The sequence below is a fragment of the Cryptosporidium sp. chipmunk genotype I genome (genome assembly GCF_004936735.1).
Source record: "Cryptosporidium sp. chipmunk genotype I strain 37763 chromosome Unknown contig_7, whole genome shotgun sequence".
NCBI classification, from domain to species: Eukaryota; Apicomplexa; class Conoidasida; order Eucoccidiorida; family Cryptosporidiidae; genus Cryptosporidium; species Cryptosporidium sp. chipmunk genotype I.
The window spans coordinates 216,252-231,868 of NW_027125616.1; the positions used below are offsets into that span (position 1 = coordinate 216,252).

General features: G+C 31.9%; 4 protein-coding genes across 4 annotated transcripts; 1 reads left to right on the forward strand and 3 right to left on the reverse strand.

The window, feature by feature from the left end:
* Window positions 1-263: 263 nt before the first annotated feature.
* On the reverse strand, window positions 264-1,859 carry ELE39_003649 (chaperone (ATpase) T-complex 1; the record flags this gene model as incomplete). Its single annotated transcript, XM_067346753.1, has 1 exon — window positions 264-1,859. The coding sequence occupies one exon, from the start codon at window positions 1,857-1,859 to the stop codon at window positions 264-266; it is 1,596 nt and encodes a 531-aa protein (XP_067200066.1).
* A 414-nt stretch (window positions 1,860-2,273) lies between these two features.
* On the reverse strand, window positions 2,274-3,995 carry ELE39_003650 (sgt-related protein; the record flags this gene model as incomplete). The annotated part of the gene is made up of 1 exon (XM_067346754.1): window positions 2,274-3,995. The coding sequence occupies one exon, from the start codon at window positions 3,993-3,995 to the stop codon at window positions 2,274-2,276; it is 1,722 nt and encodes a 573-aa protein (XP_067200067.1).
* A 549-nt stretch (window positions 3,996-4,544) lies between these two features.
* On the forward strand, window positions 4,545-5,867 carry ELE39_003651 (multi-pass transmembrane; the record flags this gene model as incomplete). Its single annotated transcript, XM_067346755.1, has 1 exon — window positions 4,545-5,867. One exon carries the CDS (start codon window positions 4,545-4,547, stop codon window positions 5,865-5,867), a length of 1,323 nt encoding a protein of 440 aa, XP_067200068.1.
* Window positions 5,868-6,674: 807 nt separating this feature from the next.
* On the reverse strand, window positions 6,675-15,375 carry ELE39_003652 (protein with two PHD Zn fingers; the record flags this gene model as incomplete). The annotated part of the gene is made up of 2 exons (XM_067346756.1): window positions 6,675-14,439; window positions 14,717-15,375. 2 exons carry the CDS (start codon window positions 15,373-15,375, stop codon window positions 6,675-6,677), a joined length of 8,424 nt encoding a protein of 2,807 aa, XP_067200069.1.
* Between the last annotated feature and the right edge of the window lie 242 nt (window positions 15,376-15,617).

Below are 15,617 nucleotides of genomic sequence, written 5' to 3' on the forward strand. Positions count from 1 at the left end.
TTTAAAAAAAATTCCCCTATACCGGTCATTAATTATTGCCCTATACCGGTGATGCTGCATTAAAGTAACTGCGCACACAAAAATTCAAAATGAGTTAAAAAACGCGAAAATTCAACGGTGAACCCCTAAAGATCTAAATCGAAGTAAAAACAAATAACTTTCTAATGATCAAAGCTTAGAGTTTAATTAGTCATGCCTCTATTTAAGCCTAACAACAATCTACTTGTACCAAATATTAACATATAATTTGTGAGATTTGCTCCTTAAACGCCTTGCCTTTGTCTAGGGGCGCAACGTATAATGTCGTCTACTCTCAAAATCATCTCAGCTGCCTCAGTAGCGGAGCAGATCTGAGAAAGTTTTGATTCGAACGACTCGAGAATACCAAGTTCCTTCATATCTCCAGGTTGGGCGGTCTTAAAGTCAATTCCATACGTATTATTGCCTTTATAGTGAAGAGCTCTAAGCTTAGTAACAATCTCAGCACTATCATAGCCTCCATTGTCCAAGAGAATGGTAGGGATCTGTCTCAAAGCATTAGCAAATGCCTCAATTGCGAGACTCTTTTTGCCTTCAACCCTCTTAGAAAGTTCATCAACTGAGACGCTCATTGACATCTCACTGCATCCTCCACCATAAACCACTCTTCCATCACTAACCGTCTGGAAAAGAACTGCTAGAGCATCATGGAGACTTCTTTCAGCCTCATCAAGTATGTGTGAGGACGCTCCTCTTAATATAATGGTGCATGCCTGGTTTTTAGCACATCCAGAAAAGCGGATAAACTCGTCTTCTCCGATCATAATAGTATCCATGAGGTCACAAGTTCCAAGAACTGTTTTTTCTGGATTGTCAAAGGTGCTAACAATATCTGCTCCTAGCACTGCCCCAAGTCTCTCAACTCCTTCAAAATCTGCATGTTCTATGGCTACGATTCCCGCCTCTTTGAATAATTGATCAGGATAGTTATAAATTAGTTGTCTATTAATAAATACATTGCATCCATGTTTGAGAATTTTCTGAACCTTGTTGTACATCTTCTTCTTCTCCGCTTGTTCGATCTCCTGAACAGCATCCATACTATCAACAGTAACTCTAGCACCGTAGATCTTAACTTTGTCAGTATCCATTGGGGTGTTTGCTACCAAGACTTTACAATTCCTCATAACCCTTGGTTGGCCAACTCCAATTTTCTTTTCAAGAATAAATCCCTCTTCTAAGAAGGAGTCCTGGAGTGAACCTCCAACTTTCTTGATGATTTGGATGTAGTCCAAATTCATGTTCTCTCCAAGTCTAAGGATAGCTTTTAAAGCCAAGTTAGCAAAGTGATCCTTCTCAACAGTGAGTAGCTTTGAACTCAAAGTAGTTCTTGCTATATTTAGCAAATCAGTCTCAAAATCTGAACGATTATCACGATGATTGAAAGAATTAGAGCTCAGAGCTCTTCTGGCCTCCTCTAAGGCCATTCTGTAACCAGCAATAATAACTTGAGGATGAATCTTCTGATCCAAGAGTCTTTCAGCCTGTTTAAGTAACTCTGAGGCCAAAATAACAACTCCAGTTGTACCGTCTCCACACCTATTGTCTTGTTGTTTACTAATATCAACTAATATCTTAGCAGCTGGATTGTCAATTGAAATAGACTTCAAAATTGTAGCTCCATCGTTAGTTACTATAGGAGTAGAGTCTATTGGGCCCTCTTTTATTGGCTGTAATATTTTATCCATCCCTTTTGGACCGAAAGTAGTCTTCAAAAGATCCCCTATTGCTATTGCTCCTACAATTGACTGGAGTCTAGCCAATTCACCCTTACTCTCCTGAGCTCCCTCATCCATGATCTTCGGTACGACTGATGTCATCTTCGTCTTTCTAATTCACCTCTTTTGAGAAAATTTCCTTTAAAATTGGAAGAAGAATTTTCTGTCCCAAAATACTAATTTCTATTTTAATTCCTCAATGACATTAAGGACAACTATTACCCCTCCTTTTTCTACTTCCCACTTATTTACCATACAAGTAAAAAAATTACAAAGCTTAGTCTTAATTTTCCCGCCTTTATTATTTATTTTGATCTTTACTTATAATTTGTCTTTTGGTGAATACCGGTACTCTTTCGGCGGGCGGCGCGTGGGCGCCTTTGTGTGTGGTTAAAGGTTAATAAAAGAAATGAATTCTAAATGAAAAATAATGAATTATTGGAGCTAAGTATATAGTCACTTCAACCTAGTTATTAGCATGAGAATAGCTGTTTTGTGTAGAATTATATTTTAGCTTTACTTTTGTATTGTTTGGAAAATGGTCGCAGGGCCAACAATGCCAAATGTCTCTTCTAACTTTAAAGCATTAGAATAAGTGCTTTCGGCAAATTTCTTTGCTTCATTGTTATCTTTTATAATAGGAACAGATGTTTTGAGGGTTCTTTTGAGTTCTTCGTCCATCTTTTTCATGATTTCATTAAGTTCGTCGAAGTCATGTTCGCTTAAGTCGCTCTCTAGAGTCAAATCACTAAGATCTGCATCATGGTAATCTGGAAGAGAGTTAGGGTCGGAAAAATTCAGTTCTATACCGTCAAAATAAGACTTTTCTTCCAAAATTTCTGGGAAGCTAGGAGACCTTTTGTGAGAGGATTTGAAGCTTTCTGAGTAAATCTGTTGTATATCTTCAATCAGCTTTTTAGAGTATTCTTCGTTGTTCATCCAACTGTTTGAATCGCATTTATTTTCATCTTCGTCAAACTTGGAGGAAGAGATCGTTTTTGATTGCTTTAAATTCTTGGCTAAGTGTATCCACAATGTACGAAAATCATCATTGCTTTGAGATTTTAGGTCTTTCATGAGCTCAAAAAAGTCTTTTACAAGAGTTTGAATGTCAGGCTCTTCCCCCTTAGTTTTCTCCTCACTTGACTTTAGGCATCCTGTATTGGCGAATTTCCAAATAAACAAATTCAAAGATTTAATGGGATTTATTAAATATGCTAGGTAAATCCCATATGTTAATAGACATCCATATAAAAGCTCAGAATGGTATTTCTTATTTTGAAGATTCTCTGGGAGATGATTCACCCAACTATTCCTTGAAAACTTTGGAGGAAGTATTGTCAAAAGAGCTTCGTTAATAAACCTCGAATACTGAGTTCTCGTCATACAGATCCTAATTCTAATTAAGTCTTTTGGCAAAAACAAGTTGAGATCATTTTCATAATCTTGTTTTTTTTTCAAAGTTCTTAATTCTGAGGATTCATATCTGTTGCACAGAAGGTATTTGAGTGAAACTGCCAATAGATAATGGAACTCTAATACCATCTCAGCTATTTTTTTCGGCAGTATTACATAGAAATTGTGAGATTTCTCTAGCTGATTAATTTTTGAAATTGACTCAAACTTGTCCATGAAAATACTTGTAAAAGATTCCTCCGTATAACAAATACCAATCCGAGACTTTATTATGTCAAGAGCAGATTTGAGGGACAAACTCCGCATCTCATCATTCAATATTTCTGGTGGAATCAGATAAACTCTTCCCCTGAATATAAAACATCGATTTGTTGAATTGTTTGGTTTCACCCAAGCTGGTAATATGTCAGCCAAATCTATCAAAATTGGATCACCATCACTACTTACTATTTGTACCGCCAAGTTCTCCATACTTTCTGTTACCTTATAGCAAAGATATATAGTGTACCATTCGTCCAAGTGATAAGTGCTCAAATTCAGACAACATCTCACACAATCAACGCCTTCAACTGTATCCGTCTCAATGGAAAATGGAACTGTATCCCAGTTATATCCAAAAATACCCAGCTCTATGAATTTTGTATATAAGTCATTAATATAAATATCCATTTTTTCTGAAGAAATACTTTTGTTTAAGTCATCCAAATAGAAAAATCTCAGTTCAACCCTTCCATCAACATCCTCATAGTCGTAACCATTTTTAGTCAACTCCAGAATCCTTTCTAACAAATCATTATTACCTGTATTACTAAAACTTTCCATATTCTGATTTCTTCTTGCATTAATAATTCATTTCGTTTTTGACATTTAATTTTTGGCGCCAACGTTCCGCTATACCGGTGCTCCACGTAATATAATTGTCTCAAAAAAAAACATGTGAAAATTTATTGAGGAATTCTTTTAAAAAAATAATAAGTGATAGTATGGAAATTTTGTGTATTTAGAATCTAGTTCATTTTCTTTTTTGGTTTGATCTTTATTCTTTTGTGTGATGTTTGTTCCTTGCTTTCCAGATCCATTCAAAGCCTAACTAGGTAATTATTAACATGTTCTTGTTAATGCGCTTAAATCATGCTTGAATGGGGTTAATTTCTACAAAATTATTAATTTTAGTATAAAAAAATTTAAAAAGTACTTAATTAAGAAAACTAAACACTATATTTAGAAAGATTGGCTAAAAGAGAATTCTCATAATTGAATATATTTAAATACTAAGCTTATAGAACGCGTTTACGTATTCTAAGTATTAAATAAAATTTGTATTATATAAGAAAAGGAAAGGAGCTTCCAGGACTTATATGGGCATCACTAATGAAAGTAACCATAGGAAGAGTTATGTTTCTGGCAATCTGTTCACGTTTATTGTGTGTTCTAATTTCATTCTTAACAAATGATTTGTTTTCTACCATAAGAAATACAGGAATCCTCCACTTATACTTGGACAATAGCCAGAACTCCCAAAATACAGTCACTTGGAAGTTATTCAAATCTTTTATTAACTGGGATGGAGAATATTATTTGAGAATATCATACTATAATGACTACGAATATGAGCACCAACATGCTTTTCTACCCCTCTATCCTATGTTGGTGAGCCAGATTTCAAGGATTATTTCTGGTATTAATAAAACGACTATTTTGCTTAATATAGTTGTTGGAACTATGATTAGTAACTTGGCATTTGTAATAGCTTCTGTTGGTCTGTATCTATTTCAATGTGAATTATTCTCCAAGATTAAGATTAAAAATGTGGTTTTCCCAGGTATCTCTACTCTTTTTTTTCTTTTCCCAAGCTCAAACATTTTCAATTCCTCCATGTATACCGAGAGTCTATATTCATGCTTCAACTTTTGGGGAGCCTTTCTAATTCTTAAAGCTGAGTCTAACTCTCATAAGTTTGGTTTCTACTCTATTAAGAATATTACCTGCTTAATTTTATCAGTATTTTGTATGTCAGTAACATCTGGAATAAGATCAAATGGGATCTTGAATTCTATTCCACTCTTTTTCTACTTTATATCAACCAGTCCAAGGGTAGGGAATATCTTAAAATTCATTTTTCATTGGTTTATTGCCTTTATTTTGTTTATCTCTACCATTTTCCCGTTTCTGGCTTATCTAGTTTATACTTATTTCCGATATTGTGTAAATATTTCAACATCCCGTCCTTGGTGTAAATCTTTGGTCCCAAACATCTACTCTTTTGTTCAAGATGAGTACTGGAGTAATGGCATATTCAACTATTGGAAAATTGAAAAGTTGGACAAATTTATCCTAATTATCCCTTTTATTCTCGTAACAATTTACTCGGTTAAAATCTTCCTTATTAAAAAGTCAGGAAAAGATAAGACTGATGTGTTCTCTACCATTCATCAAATCCTTAATCATTTTCAACATTGTTATTCTGTATTTGGATACTTTTTCCAAATCTACTTCCTTCTTATTTCCATTCTACTATATGGTTATGTTGAAGTGATTATCAGACTATTCAACTGTATTCCATTATACTTCACTCTTTTGGGCTATTTTTTCCAAAACCAGAATCCAAAACTCTCTAATTTTCTTTTGATTTACCAAATATTCACCTTTATTTTTGGAAGCATTTGGTTTCCAAACTTCCTTCCATGGACTTAATGTAATTTCACATTTGTTCTGAAAATACATCTATAAAGAACCAAAGGGTAATTTAAGTATTATTTTATTCATCTCTTAGTAAATTAAATAGCTTAATTTTTTTAAAAAAAAAAATTTCATAATCTTAAAATCTTTTTTGCATATACCGGTGTTGGGGTTTCGAACATGTAGATGGCGCCAAACTGGTATAGCTTTTTAAATTATGAAAAATTATTTAATGTATTTAAAAAGACAAAAAAAAAAAAAAGAAATTTTAATTAACAAATAAGTCTCGAAATCTTGTATTCTATCTTGAACTGAATGTTTAATAAACAGATTAAACTATCTTCTAATGTTTCTGCCGTAAGTTTGTCTTGCAAGGAAAATAGTAGTATGATTCATGTTAACTTGTTTTTCTTAAATTACTTATAGTTGAGATTTATTCAAGCAGCTCAGACTAAGGTAAAGCATGAGGAGCTAAAGAAAAAGCAAGAAAAGACACTTGGATGGTATTTACCAGGCTTTGAAGAAACAAAAACCAGAGGATCAGAACTTGCGAATAAAAATCCTCAACTTGAAAATATGCGTATAATAGCGAGAAAATCCTTCAATTCGTACAATCAAATAGTGGATAAACAAAACCTGAATATAATTTCTAGGAGAAAACATCATGAAAAAGTAAAGGACGAGGAAAGAGAAGAAAAGATTATACAGAACATGTTTAAAAAACATCAAAATTAGTTTATATATCATTATTACTATTATTAGGGTTGTTAATCACCTGGGTTAAATTCTTAAAAGTTTAATGGGTCATTCATTCTTATGAACTCAATCTAATCCTTGAGATATTTTACGCTTTATAGAGCTTGCTAAGTCTCTTAAGGTGCATATGTTGCTTGAATAGTAGTTATCTTGTTCGTTAGATGAGGAAGAAGAGTTTTTATTCATATGATTAGAACTGTTATTAACTGACAAAAGACTCGACAAAAGTGTTCCTGCAGATGAAAACATGTCATTGTTTATTAGAAACTCCATCTTGGAGTCGGATTTCATCGACTTGTTGTGACAATATTGAGCTATCTTGTGCATTTGTCCTTGATTTGGAAGCAAACTAGTTAATACAGAAATTTCCTCATCTTGATCTTGATCCTGAATTTGGCAAATACCAGAACTAGGATGATAATTCTGAGTTACCTCAGAGTTCAAAACCAACATTCCAATCAAATAATATCTTGAAATTGGTAAAAGTAATGAACTACTTCTTTTTCTAGTTGTATTTCCACTGAAAAACAGTCTATTGGAATCTTCATCATTTAGGTTACATGGGAATATCCAAAGTCTTACATCCCCGATAGGGTTCTTCTTTTCAGCCATCTCAAATTCAAATATCTCATAATCCTCGTAATTATAGTTATAGTAGAATATACGACTAAATACTTGGCTTTTGCAAAATCTCAAATGATGAGACCAATTAGAAGATATTAAAACCACCACTGAGTTATTTCCCAATGCTCTCCCTACAGAATTCATTGAATGTTTTATACCATTGTATCTTAAATCTAAGCATCCACCCAGTTCTCTTAATATACTATCACTTCTCTTAGTGAACTGACTGCTTATTTGATAAATCCCTATTTCCAGAATACTATCATCTCCATTTTCCTGTTCTCTCCCAAAGCTTAACCATCCTAGCCATGCAAATTTCAAGTCACTCTTGATTCCTTCGTGATCCTTCAGTCTTTCGCAATAAACTATATCGCCTCCTTCTCCTCCCCCTCTTGCTCCTTCCTTTACCTCTCCCCCTTTCTCCTCTTTCTCATTCTCTTTTTCCTCCTTCTCTTTCTCAGCCACTTCTTTCTTTCCCTCCAAACAATTGACCATTTCTGAGTTCAATTCTATATTTCTCTTCTTAATCTCCTTATGCTGTAAGTTTTTCTTCTTCAATTTTATCGAGGCTTGAGTTTGATCAATATTATCCACAAGTACCTGCTCCTCTACTCCTTTCCTATCTCCTACTCTATTCCCTCCTCCTTCTCTTTTCTCCTCTCTGATCCGTTTCTTGTTAGAACTTTTGTTCGTTCTATTCTGAATTTCAACTTGAATTAACTCACTAATCCATTTCTCTTGTCCGAAAATCATCCATTTACTCTTCAAATTTTCAAGGAGATCTGGGTATTTGGACAAATTAGAATAAGAAGAATGGTCACCATAACTCTTAATCTTGAAAGATTTAAGCATTAATCTTAAAGAATAATCCATTACATCCTTTAAATACTTATCCAAAACTTGAAAAAGATTTTCAATAGAAAGTTGATCTTCCGTACCAAAAGCCTCCAAATACAAAGAATGGTCCTTCTTCTTTATATAGTCTTGATCATCTCTATTATAAAAAGCTTTGAATACGTACTCCAAGTACTGTTTTACATAACTCCTTAAAAAGTAAACACCATTAATTGGTTTTAATGAATAATAAATACGTCCTATTGACCATTTGAAATCTATCTTTTGCTTATTTTCCCTAATATAGTATATATTACTTATTAGACCAAATCTTGGATCTTTAAGTCCACAAATTGAAACTTGTATTTTGTTTTTCCTCAAAAAATGATGTACCAATTTATTATCTACTCGACTAAACACACTAAAACTCCCTAATTGATACTTATCATTTGGGATATCAGAATTCTTGATTTTGAAAAAATCCTGTCTCATGATCAACTCCATGTCCAATATACTTAAATAATTGCTCAAATACTCACCAATGTCCAGTATTCCAATCATTAAATTAAAGTTGACAAATTTATCAGTATATTCACTATCTTGTTGGAAATACAAATACCTCAAAATACAGTGATTAATTAAATACTCATCTTCCATTTTCTCAGAATTAAACGATATCTTCTCCATTAAATATTTACAACAGGACAAAAAACATTCCAAAATAATGAATTCACAATTCTGAAAAACTCCCTTTAAATTAATCTCGTCCTTACTAAACTTATACCAAGATAAAAATTCTATGTAAAGTCTTCTCAAAACACCATATTCCAAAATCGGAACAAAAATCTCCTTTCTTTCTGCTTCTTTTTGATCTTTAACTTGTGAAACATCCACCCATCTATGACTACTTCCATATACTAAAAAGTACCTAAATATACCTCTAAAAAACTTTAAATAAGCTCTATACAAAATCTCTGAAGATAATTTCGATTCAGAAATCAATCTTCTTAATTCCATAATTTTTAATAGATATTCAAAATTATGAGACAAGATACCTTCAAAATCTTGTTTTGTCTCAGGATCATGCCTAGTTTCAAGATCCCCAATTTTGTTTAAAATTAAACTTAAGGTTTTATCTGTAATAACTGAATTTTTAAAGTATTTATTAAGTATTTCAAATCCCTTGAATGGTAGAATATTAAGAGATTGGTATAAAAGTTTAAAGTTTGGAATCAATTTAGCAAGTTTTTTTGAAATCAAGTCGTAGACCACTTTTTGACTAATTTTTGGAGGATGAATAACTTTTTCAAGAAGTAAAAAATCTTTTGAGTTTGTTTCAAATCTAGAGTTTTCTGTTTCATCTTGTTTAACTTGTTTTAAAGTCTCTAAAGAATTTTCTTCTAATCCTAAAATCCCCTTTCTTCTAATTTCCAAAGAGTTTATTAAATCAGAAACCTCCTTCAAATCTAAAAAGCCTAAAGAGCAGGATTTTATTTTCTTGATATGGAATAATATTAAATCAATAATATCCAAAACTGTATTAAAGTTCTCGTATTCTGGAACCCACAAAATTGTGTTTAAATGAAACTCTGAGCCTGAACTTTGATCAAAACAAAAATTTTCTTTGAAAAGATAGCTATCTGAGGCAATTTCCCAACCTCGAAAATCTTCCATTAGCATATATTCTTTTTCAAAAAGATAATGATGAATTTTGGGTCTATTTTTGATGCTTGTAGATATTTCCTCTATGTTAAATAACTCAATAAGTGTCGAAAGTTCTTTTGAAACACTGAATATCTCAACTGGAGCAAAGATCTCGTCTCCAAACCTCATTCTTTCAGTTCTGGGAAACGAATTCTCTACAACATCCCTCAGACTAAAGTACATTACCATTGATTTTAAAGCAAGATCAAAGTCTAATAGTGAATGATTTCTTCTGAAAACGTGGATCTTCTTATTAAATTGGTCATTCACAAGAAGACCATCAACAAATACTCTGTATAGTATTATGTTCGAAATCAAGTCAATAATATCTGAGATTATAATAAATCTATTACCTAATTTCTTAAATTTTCCTTCATCATGACGTATTTTAAAGTATTTCAAATTTATCTCAACTCTATTCACTAATAATTCGTTTAAGTTACTCGAACTATTCATTTCAGTCAAGATCTTCGTCTCAAATTCATCAAGCTTATTATTCACGAATTCAATCAAATCTTGAGACACACTATTTTCTCTAATATAATAATAATTCTCAGTTATTAGGGAATCTTTATAAATCTTAATAAAATAATAATAAGAGTCCATAAATACTGTTTCAATTAAGATCCCTGACTTCAATTCAATTTCACTTGATAAAGTTACTAAAAGCTCAGGACTTATATAAAATGATTCACATTTGTAAGTCAAATTTATTTTTACTAACAAAAGAGTTAACTCCTTGGAAAAGTAAATCATTGAAATCTCCTCTATAAATATTCTCAAATGATTCCCAGAAAATTTTCCAAATTCCTTATTCCTCAAAGATTCAATTAAACAAGAAGGAAAGTAAACCAAAAACTTGCTCGAAGATTTCATATTATACAAACCATTTGTAACAATTTCATTAAATGTCTCGTTCATATAATCTTTAAATAAAACCATTAAGTCTCCCAATAAACCTCTAATTCTTTGATATTCTTGCTTAATTCTCTCAGACTTGATTCTTTGATAAATCTCATTCTCTGAAAGATAATGAGATCTAATAATTGTGGAATCAAGATCTCCCTGAAAAATCTTTTTTAACAGTTTACTTTGATTATATACTAACAAAACATCATAAAATTCTCTACTAGTATCCTTCACTCTTCTATTCTCAATGACTTGCAAGTATTTCTCATCCCAATTATCAACAAAGTTAAGGTATTTCATAGATATATCCCTGATTAACCCAAAGATGGTCAATGAAACACCATAATTATCTTTCTTAAACATTGTCTCAGCACTTTTGAAAAGTTTATATGGGGTTTTATGTCTCAAATAAATCTCATTAAACCACTCCCTAAGTACTAAATTGTCATTAATAGTGTCAGTTTGAGTCATTCTTGCCATATTAATGACAAAAGCCACTTCAAAATGCATCAAATCATTAACTAAATAACCAAGAAGTTTAATGGTCAATGAGATAACCTTCTTCTTCTGAACCAAATCCTTGAACAAGCTTTCAAACTTTAATAACTTTTTTTCCTTTCCATTCCAATTACTTCCAATTTCAACCCCATATCTAGATGATCTACCCAGTATTAGCAAGATCTGGTTTCTCTCTTCCTCAACTATTGAAAGGTAATCATTTACTAAACTTCCAATATTACTTTTATCCCTTTTAATTTTCGAATGATCTTTGCATTCAGAGAGGTTTTGTATATTAGGATTTCTAGATTTAATGATTGAAACACTTTCCTGGTCAAACAAATCATCAATCCGTACTTTAGAGAAGAACTCATTTCTCCTTTTTGTTGGGAAATCTAAATCAAGCCTGTCACGGATCATCTCTTCGTCATAACTTATAGGTTGGTGAAGATAAATAGTGTCTTTTAAAGACTCTCTACTACTTGAACTATCTAAATCACCTTGGAAGTCTAATTCCTGGTCCAGAATTCTGGTAATAAGTTTCTTCTTATGTTGAAAATCTTCTAAATTCATCTTTTGAACCACCTTCTGTAAACTTTCATCCAGCTGTTTTATTTCGTTAATTTCCGAAATTAAATGAATTGTTTTGGATTGATTAATATGATTATATTTGACTATATACTCCAAATCTTGCAAATAGTCATCAATAGATCCATAAACGAAGCCCTTCCCTCCAAAATCTACGAAAACCCTTTCTGTTAAATGTCTTATGACAAAATTGTACAACTCATCATTCACTATAAATCCTTTCTTAATCATTTTTCTGAGATTTACAGATTCTTGAAAGAATGCTTTACTGAGGGACTCCAAGTCTTGATTAATGCTTTCTTCGATATCCAATAATCTAAGGTTTCTCCAAATTCCCACCAAAAGCTGTGAGTCATAATGTTTAAGAGTCCTAACTACTAGATCTTGTATGTTTTCGTGATACAAGTCCCTGTTAAAAAGAATTGAAAGAGTCTCAATAATATAAAATCTTTGAATTAACCTTATTTTGTATTCAAGAGGAATTTCAATAATGTCATTGGAGTCTCTGGACCCTATAAGATGGAAATATCCGTCAAAGTCAGTTTCACTAACGAGTTGAATGAAGTATTTTCGGTAGTTCTCAAAAGAGAATTCCGTTTCGAACGACTCAGACTTCTTTATATCTTCGAAATTCCAAAATTGGCTTTGAGATTTCACTTTTGAATCAAAAGCCAATAAATAGTCAAAAAGTCCCTGAACAGGTGTCTCAAGTATTTCTCTAGTTTTCAACAAATGCCTTAAAATAGTAAGAAAGCTCTGGAAATCCTGGGAAATAGCCAAAACAGAGTCTGTATGATTTTTAGAGCCATAAATAATTAAATAGACCTTTGAGACAACATTAAAATTCTCAGAAAACTTGTTCAGGAGCTTGGTCAAAAGAATTTCAAAGTCTTGGGGTACTGGTGGTTCACAATTAATCTGATTTTGAGCATTACCAACTTTGAAATCCAAATACTGACTCAAAATGATGATATCCTTCCAGGATATTTCTTTGTTCTTTAAAGAATTTCCTACGTAAGTCTCAAAATACAAGTACCTTTCAAGTTTTGAGACAAAACTAATTTGACAGGATTTTTTTGGCAACAAACAAAATCTGGATCGCAAAACACAATCAACATAGAGCAATACCAAGTTAAAGTTAGGTTCAAAATCTCTCTCAAACAAACCTTGTAGTTTCTTGACCCTGTTATGCTCCTCTAAAAGATACTCGTACTGACTCAGAAAGTTAGATCTAATAAGAATTTCTTTGTTTCTGTCAAAAAACCTTTTAAGTAGTGAAATCTCTTGCATTAAAGAATCCATTTTAACCTGAAACATATCCATGATGTTCAGAAATCTCCGATACTTTTCTTTAAAAGTTGAATTATTCTTATTCTTATTCACGGGTTCCTTTTCTTTATTTGAAAAAAAACACCTCGTTTCTAAATCTTTCAGTGTAATATAACACTCATTAACCATGTTTTCCCATCTTTGTAAATTGTTGATTTTCTGTATTAAAGACTTTATTTTCCTGGAGGTCACTCCTTTAGTTAAATTCTTTGAATTAAGAGAGGAAATTACGTGGTAATTGGAATTAAGCTTTGAGGATCTCCAATCTTGAAGAGTGTTTTCAAGATCCTGACAACCATTCCCACCTTCTGTCTTATGGTAGTCTTTGTTGGAATTCTCTTCGATTCCAAGAGACAAAATAGAGTCAATAAGAGTTTTAGTGTTTTGAATTATGTCAAATTGACTGAAAAAGTTTCCAAAAATATGATCAAGATCCTCATTTCTAGATATATTTAGATCTCGTCTCGGATGATTAAATCTCAACTCCTTAATCCTTTTTTCTAACAATCTCTCCAAATAACTGGAATAAAATAGAACTTTATTATATTTAGTCCTATTTATGGGAGAATTTCCTGGGATTTCACTCTCTATTTTGAATTTAATAAATCTAAGTTTGTCTATATCTATTGTTTTAGACTTTAAGATTCTATTTAGTTCAAGATCAAGTCTTTGGACCTTGTTAAAAATACCTTTAATAACTATATATAAGTTTGAACTATAATTCAATGTACTTAGCACACTATTGTCCTTATGTTTGATTGGTAGATCTTGAAATATCTCTTGTAATTTGCAAATATCCAAACTACTTCCACAAATCTTATCTCTTAGTAAAGTATAATAATCAGAATGTCTAGCTTCCCATTCACGTATACTTTGGTAGTCTAAGAGCAACTTAATGTTGGTAATGTAAGACAGGATGCCATTAGATATCTCGAGTTTTGATTGGGGATTTCTATTCTTTTCAATAATGTCAGAGACCTGATTACATATAGAGATTAGATTTTCTACGTACTTTGCACTAACTGGAAGAAACTTTGAAAGATGAATCCACCTAGATATACGGGATTTCTCAGTGACAGTGAATCTAGAGGAATTATCTTTTGGAAGTGGTTTACCGGCTAAAGACAAAAAAGCTGTGGTTCTAAGAGTCCAAATATCACAAGAGACGATAATTGAAAGTAAAGTAAAACCAATAAAGTCTTTTTTGGAGGACAAGAATTCAGGAAATGTAAATAACTCGCCATTATTAAACCCAAGTATTGCTGTAATGTAATTGTCCAAATTTCGGCTATTCTCTAGTGTTTTAATTTCATCCCTCAAAGACTTAATAATAGATTTCCTAAACCTGAAAAGAAAGATGAATGATGAGAAAATAGGAGTTAGAATGAGTTTGAAATAAGAATGATATATGTTTTCACAATTAAGATATTAATGTAATTAAATGAATGTATAACAGCCGACTGGTTACTTAATCATTAAAGATTAGAATTAAATAACTAATGAACTGTTTATTAGTTTGTCACTTGGGATATGATCCACTTTAATTGGAAGTAAAGCAGATAAATAAGGTTATCTCAGTGACAGATTGAAATGATTAAAACTCGATGTAGAATTAAACTTACTTTTGACCTTGTTTTAAGGATATTTGAGACTCACTCTTGAAATGGTTCAGACAGTAAATTTCAAGTAAGTGGTTTTTCTCTATCTTAATATTCCTATGTTTGTAAGACGAGGATTTCAAGAGACAGTGAATATGGAAATGGACCATACATTGAGAAAAACGACATCGTCTCAGCAGACCAAAATTCCCATTGCAAAAACAACATGACTCACTATTTACATAGACAAGAGGTTTCAGTATTTCAATATTAGACATACTCCTCCAATTATGGATAGTAATATAATCCTGAGAATATATAGCACATTCAATATGAATCCAAATAGCTCTATTTTGATGATTGACTTTAAATTCAGAATTTTGAAACAAATCAAATTTTTGAGGTATTAGTGCTCTTTTTAAGATTCCAGAATTAAAACATATGAGACATTTCAAGTCTTTACTTGAACTTAATTTATTGAGTTGTTTTCCTTTAATTTGAAGTTCATATTGACACGGGTCACATAAGATTACAATTCCTTGATTGGAAACACTATGATTTGAAATTCCATAACATATTTTATGAAAGAAGACATCACAATTCTTGCATTTAACCAAAGTCAATTCATTGTACGCATATTCCTCAACATCATTGCAAATAATGCATTCCCTGTCATCTAACATATAGCAATAGTTGAACAATAAATTATTGAATAGAACTCAAAATTCCAGATGAAAAAAGCAATAATCACTGATATTTTTTCTAAAATTGCAAGGTTCTAATTCATTATTATTTTTTTCCCCATAAAATCAATTTTTTAATTTTTCGATACCTCATACCGGTATAGGGAATAGATGGCGCCAATCGTCAAGAAAGAAAATAAATCTGAAAATAAGATTGGGTGGGAACAAGAGTATAAGTATTA